General features: G+C 46.0%; 1 protein-coding gene across 2 annotated transcripts; it reads left to right on the top strand.

The window, feature by feature from the left end:
- The first annotated feature begins 4,071 nt into the window (after window positions 1-4,071).
- LOC134562039 (protein NYNRIN-like) lies at window positions 4,072-11,399 on the top strand. 2 transcript variants are annotated; one of them, XM_063419489.1, is made up of 3 exons: window positions 4,072-4,262; window positions 6,445-9,026; window positions 10,806-11,399. In XM_063419489.1, exons 2-3 carry the CDS (start codon window positions 6,525-6,527, stop codon window positions 10,818-10,820), a joined length of 2,517 nt encoding a protein of 838 aa, XP_063275559.1. In that variant the 5' UTR covers window positions 4,072-4,262; window positions 6,445-6,524; the 3' UTR covers window positions 10,821-11,399. The 2 variants fall into 2 exon arrangements, 1 of the variants encoding a protein (XP_063275559.1); XR_010083050.1 differs by having other exon boundaries at window positions 4,102-4,262; window positions 8,887-9,026.
- The last annotated feature ends 614 nt before the right edge of the window (window positions 11,400-12,013 follow it).

Raw genomic sequence — 12,013 nt, 5'->3', positions numbered from 1 at the left:
GACCCTATCCAAACGTGCCACCTTCACAGCAGAAATGTCGGACCAGAAGAAGAAGAAGAAGGACAGGACCACACCCTGAATCCTCCATCTTGTCCTCTCGAATCCACACACCCAAAACACATCCACCCCCAGTGATAAACTGATTACTATCTATTTCACACTTTGGTGACTTGTAACTCCTCCTGCAGTGTAGGTAGTTTCTCCCATGGACTGAAGTCAAAGCCTGCATCTCCCTGGGCTGTGTGCCAAGGCTTACAACCCCCTGTACAGGTCCCAGACCCTCCTGTAAACATTCCAAAGCCCCCTGCCTGGGTCGCAGACCCCTTTGACCGGGTCCTTGACCCTCCAGCGTGACCAGAGGGATGCCCTGGACTCCAACAAAAATGCATGGGACCCCTGGGCCAGTCACAATAGGGTGTTTCTTTCACTCATTTCCAGTCAGGCTCACATCAGCTTCCACCAAAGTAAAATCCTGTGATCCCTCTGTTGTGACAGCAATAGAGACAGATTCTGCCCCACCATGTCTTGATGGGATTAATGTGCACTGTGCACTAGTGTCAACCAAGGCCTCATATTCTTGTGGTTCAGATGTGCCAGGCCAACGAATCCACATAGTCCAAAAAACACGGTTTTCCCTAGCCTCTAACCTGGCTAGAGGCAGGGCCCCTCTAAGCCTGGTTCTTTCCTTGGGCATATGTCTTGGAAGTTGCTTCAAGGGGATCAGACAAGTCTTCATCATCATACCTGGCAGTTTGGCTACAGGCAACTGGAACTGCTTCCCTTTTGGTGGAACTTCCTCTCAGAGTCTTGTCTTCCTTCAGTTCATGCACCCGTTGTGTCAGAGCAGCAGTAGATTTTCCGTCCCATCTCCTCATATTTTCTCCGCAATCACGCAGGAAGAACCACAGCTCAGCTCATGGGGTGTGCCTCCCTTTCCTACATCTTGGGCAACCATAAGGTGGTTTTTGGTGAAAACCTCGGGACAGTATTTTGATATATGTCCAGGTTTCCAGCATCAAAAGCACAGTCTCTTGTCATTCTTGTTGTCCTGTGATGTTTTGTTTTGCTGGAGTGCTGAGCTGAGGCCTTCAAGGGCTTTAGCAAGTTTATCCTCCCTTGTTTCTGCTTGAAATGTGAGAGCTTTTCCAAGTTTTTCTCCCAGAGCTTCTGCCTGGATCGCAGCTATATGTTCGGGGGTTTCAATTTTGTACAAGCCTCTAATATTTGAGGCACAGTAGGTTCAGCTTGATTTTGGATGACCTTTTTGCATTCCCCATTCGCATTTGCATAAGCAAGATTACGAAGGAGGATTGGATGGGCCACATTGTCCTCACATTGTCTCTCCAAAGCTTGCATCAAGCAAACAATAAATGCTGCATAGGGTTCAGCTGCTCCTTGCTTTACTCCTGTATAAGTTCCCTCAGGGATCCCAGCTGGTTGGGTGAGTAGCAAAGCTTTGCGAGCAGCATTTTTAATGTCCCTTAACACAGCTCTGTCTAGATCTAGTTGATCCTCTGGCCTGTCATGTGGTGATCTCTGGCCATATCTGCCAACATTACTGCAGTGTGAGGACCACCCGCATAACTCTCATGTAGCTGAATCAAAAATCTTCTCCATTTTGATTCTCATAACATGTATTATAACTCGGTCAGTATTAAATTGGCAATGGAACGACAGTCATGTGGTGTTTAGTCCACATTTTGAAATACTCCTTTTAATAATTGCTTGAAATAAGGCAAACCCAGTCCACTGTCTTTAATAGCTTTCCTCAAATCTTTAATATCTTCATGGTTCACTGGTTCCCACCTTGGATTGACCCCTCCTCTGCCATATCTAACTGGCATAACAAAAAGTGGTTTCTCAGCCATCTTAAGATCTCCTTCCCTAAGTGCTTGATGTCTGAGCACAGCCCAATCTGTCAGGGACTCACGCTGAATTCTTCTTGAAGGATGCCTTGATTCAGGCAGAGGTGAGGGGTGTTCTGAATCTGAGGAAGATAAGTCTCTTTGCTGGTTTAAGTCTGGTGGGTCTGAAGTTGATGTTATAAATACCAAGCCAATTCAAATTAATAAAATAAAATTTTATTAATTAAAGAATTACAGGACAAAAATTTGGGCAAACCAGCAATCGGAAGCACAGTGCTGATGCCTGGGATTGACACTGGGTGAACCTCAGTTACGGCCTCTATCGCACCGTAATTCCCCTCATTCATGAATTGGCCCTTTTTGGGGTCCCTGTTTTATACAGTTTATTTGGCCGGCAGCAGAGGATTTCCCCACAATTCTTTTGTCTTTGGGTTGGTTTCTTCATATTCATCTCTGCCGTCCGGTGTGCTGAATGGGTTTTCCTGCGGAAAGATGAATGTTAAGTTCATTCCTCCGGTGTATGAATGGGAGGTGAAGTTCTGAATGAGAGGTGTTCTCCTAATCACATCTCCTGCAATGGCCAGGTACTTCACAGTTCCAGCGCCCCCAGAGGACTGATTCCAGGCTTGATTTATTCTTTATTCTGGTGTCAATGGTGGGCTTCCCGATTCCCAGCAGGGTATTGTCTTTCCCAGAATAGCAGCCTCTGGCTGTTGCCCATCCTGAAACTAGTCGGTTTCGTGCCTGACCACCTTGTGTATTTTGTTTCACAAAATATATTCACATTTTATAGACACCAAAAAACACGCATTAATACACAATATTTATTACAGTTGATGAATCCGATCTGTTCCGTGAAGCAATATCATTTATGTCTCTGCTTTGGTGCATTACAATCCTGTGGTGTCTCTCATTAATGTCCTGTGTAGTTGCTTCTTTTTGGTGCGTGCCCACCCTGTTTCCCCCTCTTGTTGAAGCGTTGGTATTGTCCAAGTCCTGTGTAGGGTTGGGGGTTTGAAGCACGCGCAGAGAGCATGATGAAGCAGTCCACAAAATGCTGTGAGCAAGCAGGCAGCGGCGTAGGCGCTGAGGGCAGGACGGTGTGATTTGGTGCAGGCATGGCGTCATTCCCCTGCACAGGTTCTTTTCCACCAGTGGTAGAATCTGCGTGGTTGCGTGATGGCGGCATGGGTGCTAGCAAAGGCCTTCTCGATCGCGCTCCTGGGTGACCGTCCCCGGTAGCTGGTGGCAAGTTGGGTGCTCAGTTTCTTGTGTTGTCATCAGCCAGCGGCAGCGGTGGCTCTGGTAGGAGGGGAGCCACGGCTGCCGTTAGACAGTGCAGTGTTTATTGTACATATTCACTGGTTCGCCTTGCAAGCCATAAATTTTTGCATGGAAACAGAGTTGACTCTAAAAACTTCTGATCTGTACTGCTGAGATTTGGAGAAGGTCCTCTTTAATCTCCTCCCTGAGTTTCTTGTGGTTCTCCTCCATCTTATCTCCTGGTTTCTGTAGACGCGTTTCCACAGCTGCGATTCTGCCATGTGTTGGGCCATGCATGACATCTGCATATGCTCAGAGCTTCTTCACCATATTCTGCATGGTCTCCTCAGTGTCATCCTGCTTCATTACTGCTACAGCAGAAGTGGGTTCTCGTGGCCCAAGTCGTACAAGTTTTCGCCACATCACATGGCACCATGTACATGAGTTCTAGTGTTGATGTCATCTGAGAAGACAATCTCTGCCACTGCCATTTCCCTCAAGAGTTGAATCCCTTGTTCTATGGTCTTCCACTGGGTTTGCTGCATCTAGAGATCATCTGCACACCGATATCTTTATGCCCCACTTCCTAGGACCAATACCCATGTTGGTGGAGGGTTAAAAAATATAATTTCTAGATTGAGTAATGTATAGGGGGAGGAAAGTAGAGAACGTACAACTGGAACTTGACGCAGCTAGCTGGGAACAAGCGTCAGCTTCGGCAAAGAGCTCCATGCTATTGTTTTAACCAAATCAAGTGTGGATCAGGGTAGAAGCGTAGGTATGATTTAAGATAGTAACTAAGGAATAGGATAATCAGTATCTAGGGGTGGGGGTTAGTTAACATGTGTATAATTTAAACTATAAAAATCACGAATCGACTCTGTATCCTTCGGACATCAGATTTGGGTGTACTATCACCCCTGTGTCCCGCGCGCTTGAATAAAGAACCGCATATGATCGCCTCTGTATGGTTATATGTTTTCCAACGCTAACATTTTTGGCGACCCAGGACGGGACCTTGTGGGCGCAGCCAGGACCCCGCGACCCGATCACGCTCCAGCCGGCACCGGGTGATTTCTCGGGGAGCCCATCGGAGCCGCGACCCTCGCCGCTCACAACGACCCCTGGTGAGAGGTAAGGTTCTTTATTCTCTGGTCTGGGGGCCTGCCATTAAGACGCAGCGAAAGCTACGCTTGGTTGGGCAAAAGGAATTCCTGGTGGTATTGCCTAGGCAGCCGTCCGTCAGACATCGCGAAAGCGTTGCAGGTTTGGCATCTGTGGTTTTTATGTATCTGTAATATGGAGAAACTAAAAGGGTTAAAAGAGGTTTTGGGCAGCAATAATGCCTCTATACCAAGTTCTTCTCCGTTGGGTTGTTTGTTGGCACATTGGAAAGAGGGGAACTTCGGTCAGGAATTACGAAAAGATAAGTTGATTGAATATTGTAATGTTCACTGGCCAAAATACGCTTTGCCTGAAAATCAGAGGTGGCCAAAAAACGGGTCTTTTGATGTGAAGGTTATTATGCAACTTAGATCGCTTTGTACACAAGATGGAAGGGTAGAACAATTACCATATATTGACTTATTTCTGTGCTTGCTTGAGAAACCGGTTTTGTGGCTTGACAAAATGAAAGCAATGAAGCTTGAGAATAATAAGTGTCTGGCTTGCGTCCAAAATAAGCATTGTATGGAACATGCAGTTTTAAGTGAAATTTTAGGGGAAAAAAGAGATGAACTGGAATCGGAATTATTGGTATCTCCCATGGCTCCCGGAACCACCACGGCCCCCTCAACACCAAGTTCTACCCCGCTCACCCTGACCCCACCTGATTCTCTTACACCCCCCTCGCTCGCGCCAGCACAATATGTTTCACCCCCACCTTTGTCTGCTGAAGGTAATTATCCTCCTCTGCCTGTGCCAGCCGCTCCTCCGCCTGCTCTGCCTGCCCAGGTGCCTGTCCCTCCTCCGCCTGCTCAGAGAACCCCCCCTTCTCCACATACACCTGCCCAAAGCTATCCTGCTCCCCCGCCCACACCCGCTGAAAGAAGATAAACTGATCTTCAAGTAGACAGTGAGCAAGGAAGGACTCAGCTTGCCTTTATTTTTCTGGGTCAGGCACAGGAAGATATTAGGAAAAAGCTACAGAAACTGGAAGGTGAAGAGTTAAGAAACTTAGATAAACTCCTAGAGGTTGCCTGGAAAGTTTATAATAACAGGGACAGAGAAATTGTCAAGAAACAGGGGCAAAGCCTTTTGGCAGTCTTACAGAGACAGGGGCGGGGACGTGGTAGAAGTGGTCGTGGCGTTAATAGAGGTGGCTTTGGCAGAGGTTCTGGTCATGGTAGATTAAGTCTGAATCAGTGTGCATATTGTCGGATGGAGGGACACTGGAAAAGGGAGTGTCCAAACCGGTTTAGCCAGAATGGTCAGCCTCAGTTAGACAGTATGTTTAATCAAAGTAGTGAGCATCAGCTAGATGGTGTAGCCAGGGTCATGGTTTTACATGAGAGAGAGCCAGGATCAAGAGAGCCCATGGTGACTTTGCATTTAGAAGGAAAAGACGTAGATTTTCTCATTGACACGGGGGCCACACATTCTGTACTAAATTATCTTGAGGGGCAAATCGGGAACAAGTCAGCAGCAGTCATTGGAGCCACAGGGAAGGAGGAGGTACGGCCATTCTTGCAACCCCTAGAATTGAGCTTTGAAGATAAGATCTTGACCCATGAATTCTTATACATGCCAGACTGCCCAACTCCGCTCTTAGGGCGCGATCTACTGGCAGCACTGGAGGCAGTAATTACTTTTGAGAATGGTGAACTCGTAATGAAAATTCCGGAGTCTAAGACAAGAAAGATTTTGATGATAAAAGAAAAACCAATTTCTAATATTCCTAAAGAAGTAGAAGATGCAGTAATTCCCTCTGTCTGGGAAACAGATGTACCTCGAAAATCTAAATTGGCACAACCGGTACATGTAGAGTTAAAAGAAGGAGCAAAAGCTGTACGAATTAAACAATACCCTATAAAACCAGAAGCACGACAGGGAATAGCAAAGACCATTGATAAATTTTTAAAATATCGAATTCTAGAGGAATGTAAATCAGAATACAACACCCCAATTTTCCCAGTGAAGAAACCCAATGGTGAGTATAGACTTGTACAGGATTTAAGAGGTATAAATGAAATAACAAAAGACATTCATCCAGTGGTTGCCAATCCCTATACATTGTTAGCATCCATAAAAGAGATATATAAATGGTTTACTGTAATTGACTTAAAAGATGCTTTCTTCTGTATACCCCTTGACCAAGAAAGTAGGAAACTATTTGCCTTTGAGTGGGAACATCCAGAAAGTGGAAGAAAAACTCAGCTCACCTGGAGTCGATTACCGATGGGGTACAAGGGGTCGCCCACTCTCTTTGGAAGTCAACTGGCAAAAGAACTGGAAATCTGGACCAGAGAAGGGCAAGTACCAAGAGACCAATATTTATTACTCCAGTATGTAGATGACATTTTGATTGCAACAGAGGAAGAAATGACCTGCATAAAGGTAACCATTGAGATCTTAAATTCACTAGGAATGGGAGGGTATAAGGTATCCAGAGAAAAAGCACAAATTGCCCAACAGACTGTGATTTACCTGGGATGTGAAATCTCACAAGGGCAGAGAAAACTGGGTACTAATCGTATTCAAGCTATCTGTGCTATTCCAGAGCCTCAGAATCTACACGAGCTGCGGATCTTCCTCGGAATGACAGGGTGGTGTCGCCTGTGGATCATGGACTATGGACTGATTGCAAAACCCTTGTACGAGGCTCAGAAGACGCAGCCGTTCACCTGGGGCAAACCACAGAAAGAGGCCTTCCAGAAGTTAAAGGAAGCACTGACAACTGCTCCTGCTTTGGGGTTACCTGATCTGTCTAAAGACTTTCAGCTGTACGTGCATGAAAGGCAGCGACTGGCACTGGGAGTCCTGACCCAACGACTGGGAAGCTGGAAAAGGCCGGTGGGTTACTTTTCCAAACAACTCGACAACGTAAGTGCCGGATGGCCTTCATGTCTGCGAGCAGTGGCAGCTACCGTGCTGCTGATACAGGAAGCCAGGAAGCTCACAATGGGAAGACACATAGATGTCTATGTGCCACACATGGTAACTACAGTCCTGGAACAAAAGGGGGGCCATTGGCTCTCTCCAAGCCGGATGATGAAGTTTCAGGTAACCCTGACTGAGCAGGATGATGTTACACTAAAAACAACTAACCTCTTGAATCCAGCTCTATTTCTAGGTGCCACAGCTGAAGAAGGTCCATTAGAGCATGACTGTCTAGAAGTCATCGAGCACACTTATTCAGCAAGAACAGATCTGAAGGATGTCCCCCTGGAGCAACCAGAGTGGGAACTCTTTACAGATGGAAGCAGCTTCATGGAGAACGGAGCCAGATACGCAGGATATGCGGTAACTACAATTGATGTAGTAATAGAGGCAAAATCACTACCACCTAACACGTCTGCACAAAGGGCAGAACTAATCGCATTAACCAGAGCACTCGAGCTGAGTGAAGGGAAGACAGTGAATATTTGGACTGATTCCAAATATGCCTTTGGAGTAGTGCATGTACACGGAGCTTTATGGAAAGAAAGAGGACTGCTGTCCTCCCAAGGGACAAATATTAAACATCAAGATGCAGTCCTACAATTGATAGATGCAGTACAAAAACCTGAACAAGTAGCAATCATGCACTGCAAGGCACATCAATCAGGCAACTCCAAAATTTGTGAAGGAAATCGAAAAGCAGATTGGGCAGCCCGTCAGGTAGCGCGAGAGGTGCAGAAAACAATGGCGTTGATACCATCAAGACTTAATATCTCTCAATTTAATTTGCCTCCGAAGCCAAACTATACAATCGAAGATGACAGACTAGCACAACTGCTGAAGGCACAGAAGAACGCAGAAGGGTGGTATGTAACCGCACAAGGGCAAATAGTGGTACCTCCTTTGGTAATGAGAGAAATTTTACAGGTAAAACATAATGAGTGTCACTGGGGTGCAGAGGCGTTGGTAAAGTGGCTAAGACAATACCTAATCTCAGTACGGATGCAAACAATGGCCAAGTCAGTAATGTCTAAATGTGAAATCTGTCTGAAAAACAATCCCGTAGCTAGACGACAGGCACAATTAGGCAGAATTCGGATAGGAATAGAACCAGGAGACTATTGGCAAGTGGATTTTGCAGAACTGCCAAAAACTCGGGGATACAAATACCTGTTAGTAGGGGTTGACACGTTTTCTGGATGGCCAGAAGCCCTTCCCTGTCGCACAAACCAAGCAAAGGAAACAGTTAAGTGGTTATTACAGGAGATCATTCCCAGGTTTGGGGTGCCCCTAGGGATATCATCAGACAGAGGCCCACACTTCATAGCCACAGTGGTACAAGAGGTAAGCAAGTTATTGGGAATATCTTGGGACCTCCACACACCATGGAGACCCCAGTCAAGTGGGCAAGTAGAAAGAATGAACCAGACACTGAAGAGGCAGATCAGTAAAATATGCCAGGAAGCCAAACTGCAGTGGCCACAGGCTTTGCCGATCGCATTGCTGAGGGTTCGGATAAAGCCTAGGAGTGGGATGTCAGTTAGTCCTTATGAAATATTGTATGGGAAACCATATGAATCTCCTAACCCCAATCCAAATGTTCATGTCACAGGGAAACAAGATGTGTATAATTATGTTCTGTCCCTCGGGAAAACTCTAGCTCGGCTCCGAAGTGTTCTCGTGTGGAACAGACCACTGGCCCTGGAGAATCCAGTCCACAATATCGAACCAGGAGATGAGGTATACATCAAAACCTGGAACGAAGAACCACTAAAAGAGAAGTGGACTGGTCCCCATCAGGTACTGCTAACCACCTTTACAGCGGTCAAAGTGGCTGGAGTGGAACCCTGGATACACTACACACGTGTGAAGAAGGTCCCTCGTGGAGTCCAGTCGTGGGCTGTAGAAACTTTTGGACCAACAAAGCTGAGGCTGAAACGTCTGTAACTGTTCAAATGGTATTGGTAACTGTGCTCATGCTCTTCCTGTGGGTAATGTTAATTTCATGGATACTAATGTCACCAGTAGGGATTGCTGTTACTTTGGGATATGGGATACAGAAGGGTCAACTAACAACTCTTCATTCTAGAATGAAGAGAGAGATACAGGCAAAAACACAAGTAATAGAAATTTCTAATGAAATTCGGGCTGAGAATGTAATGATTGGATTGGTCAGAGACTTTGCCAAAATGCATAATACCAGCAGAATAACGGCCTGCCTGCCAATACCAAAGGCAGCAGGGGACCCAGTAAGCTGGGGAATAATAACATCAAAATTACCTGAAATAGGAGGGAACAAAACAATTAACTGTAAACAAGTACCAGAGTCAAGGGTGGTGGTCAGAGAATACTGGAAGATAACAGAGGATTCCTATATGCAACCCATGAGAAAGTCAGAGTGCATTCTTAGTAATGGCAAATTGGGACAAATCATAGAGTGGTGGGTTAAGGACCAAGACCTTGCAAAATGGCAATGTTGGTTTCTACGCTATCAAAAGATCAGGGACAACGCTACAGAAAGTGTTGTGGTGTGGAAATGTGAAGAGAAGGATTGGAAAGGACTGGAACCTTGGGACAGTGCATGGTCTGTGAGCATCCTCCAGAAATTCCAATATATGGAAAGCACACCCTGGTGCATTAAATGGAAAGGCTCTGAAAATGAGACAGATCCCACAGTGGCAAATACTGATACTAGCAGTCAGAAAGAGGCAAATAAGGTAAGTTGGTGGGTATGTAAGAAAATTTATGATTGCACCTCTGACAATCTAGAAATGAAACAGTGGTCACCATTGGCAATAGCCTTACGAATTGGTTGTGCCTGCAGGAAAATTAAACACAAACAAGGCAAAATAGATTCTAAGATTATAGTAGGATGTAGCAGGAGTACAATTCGAAGTCCAGGACCATTTGTATGGGCAATGAGTGATGGCACATGGACAACACACTTGCCTATGGACGGGGAGGTAAGAGAAATCACCCTGGGCCTTCCCACTTTATGTCCAATTTGGAAGAAATCCCCATTTAACAGGAGCAGTGAAGCCTTGCAAATAAAAGCAAAGCGAGACGTCTCAGAAGACAAGAACCCAGATGACACTTGGAAGGAACCCTCTAGTGGAGTAAAGATTGGGTGGGCCCTAGAATCCTTGTTTGGTCCCATTGCAAATTATCGAAATAGAGAAATGCTATATAGACTCACAGGTCAGGTAGACAGATTAGCAAGAATCACACGAGAGGGATTTAGGGAACTCAATGTGCAATTACAGGCCACCACCAAAATGACCCTGCAAAATCGTTTGGCTTTAGATATGTTACTTTTGAAAGAACACGGAGTGTGTGGATATTTAAAGGGACAAATCGACCATTGCTGCATCCACATCCCAAATGTAACTGCAGATGTAGAACATGACATCAGTCAGTTAAAACAAATAGAGCATGAGGCACAAAAGGAACAAAAGGATTTAGCTACTAGCTGGTTGGGTAAAATCTTTGAAGGATTAGGATGGAATGTGAGTTCATGGATAAAGTCTATCCTTGAAAATCTGATAATTTTACTGATTATATTTTTAGTAATTTGGTTAGTTTACAGAATCCTGAAGAGAGAGATACAGAAAAAGGCATCTTGGAACAGGACCATAATGAAGGCATTGGCACGGAACCCAGCACCTTCAATCCGCAACAACATCCCGGACAAAGCCTATGACAACAGAGGATTTGAAGATGAACATCCAGTATGAACTCTGAAGCCTAATGGACTGTATTAATTGAAAGCATTTACACTTAGTATATTAGAGTGAAAATACTTTCAAAGGGGGGAATGTTGGTGGAGGGTTAAAAAATATAATTTCTAGATTGAGTAATGTATAGGGGGAGGAAAGTAGAGAACGTACAACTGGAACTTGACGCAGCTAGCTGGGAACAAGCGTCAGTTTCGGTAAACAGCTCCATGCTATTGTTTTAACCAAATCAAGTGTGGATCAGGGTAGAAGCGTAGGTATGATTTAAGATAGTAACTAAGGAATAGGATAATCAGTATCTAGGGGTGGGGGTTAGTTAACGTGTATAATTTAAACTATAAAAATCACGAATCGACTCTGTATGCTTTGGACATCAGATTTGGGTGTATTATCACCCCGGTGTCCCGCGCGCTGGAATAAAGAACCGCATATGATCGCCTCTGTGTGGTTATATGTTTTCCTACGCTAACAAAGGGGGGTCTACTTACGTAAAGACCCCTGGCGTGGGTGCTGCAGAACTGCTCCAGAAATCCACTGCCAGGAGGAGGACCGTCTTCGGAGCGCGGTGGAGACAGCTACCCTCCCCTCCCTGGGGAGCGCTCCTCCGCGGAGGCTGCTCGGACCCGAGGCGGCGCGACGTCCAGGGATTATATCAGATGGGCTCAGCTCTTCGCTGATGTCCACCAATCCTCTCCGTGGGGTCCTTAGAGGCGCTGAGAGCCCCTTTTTAGGGCCGCATGGTGGGCGCCGAGACGCTGTCGCGGTGCTCACTAAGAGTCAACGGACTCTGTCACCGACTAGCCCAGACACAGCGACAGGCGTCGGCAAGGGTCAGTCTGCAAGCAGCACAAGCAGAGCTGACTCCTGTGGGTTCTTTCCCTAAAAGGGCTCTAGTGAGCTATGGAGATACAACAGGCAGTGGAACGAAAGGAGGAGACAATTCCAGACGAACAGAGGGTTTATTAGAAACACCTCCTCAGCCCGGGATTGTCCGGGGGAGGAGGGTGCAATGGGTTTTTGTCAAGGACTAGCTGGGGGGGGGCAAAGGGAGTG

This window comes from Prinia subflava, chromosome 26, assembly GCF_021018805.1.
Source record: "Prinia subflava isolate CZ2003 ecotype Zambia chromosome 26, Cam_Psub_1.2, whole genome shotgun sequence".
In the NCBI taxonomy this organism is placed as follows: Eukaryota; Metazoa; Chordata; class Aves; order Passeriformes; family Cisticolidae; genus Prinia; species Prinia subflava.
Note: the sequence above shows the minus strand (reverse complement) of the source record. Positions and strands in the feature narration are given on the sequence as shown.

Coding starts and splice junctions, on each gene's coding strand:
- LOC134562039 (XM_063419489.1), top strand. CDS start 6,525: ATGGGGTACAAGGGGTCGCCCACTCTCTTTGGAAGTCAACTGGCAAAA.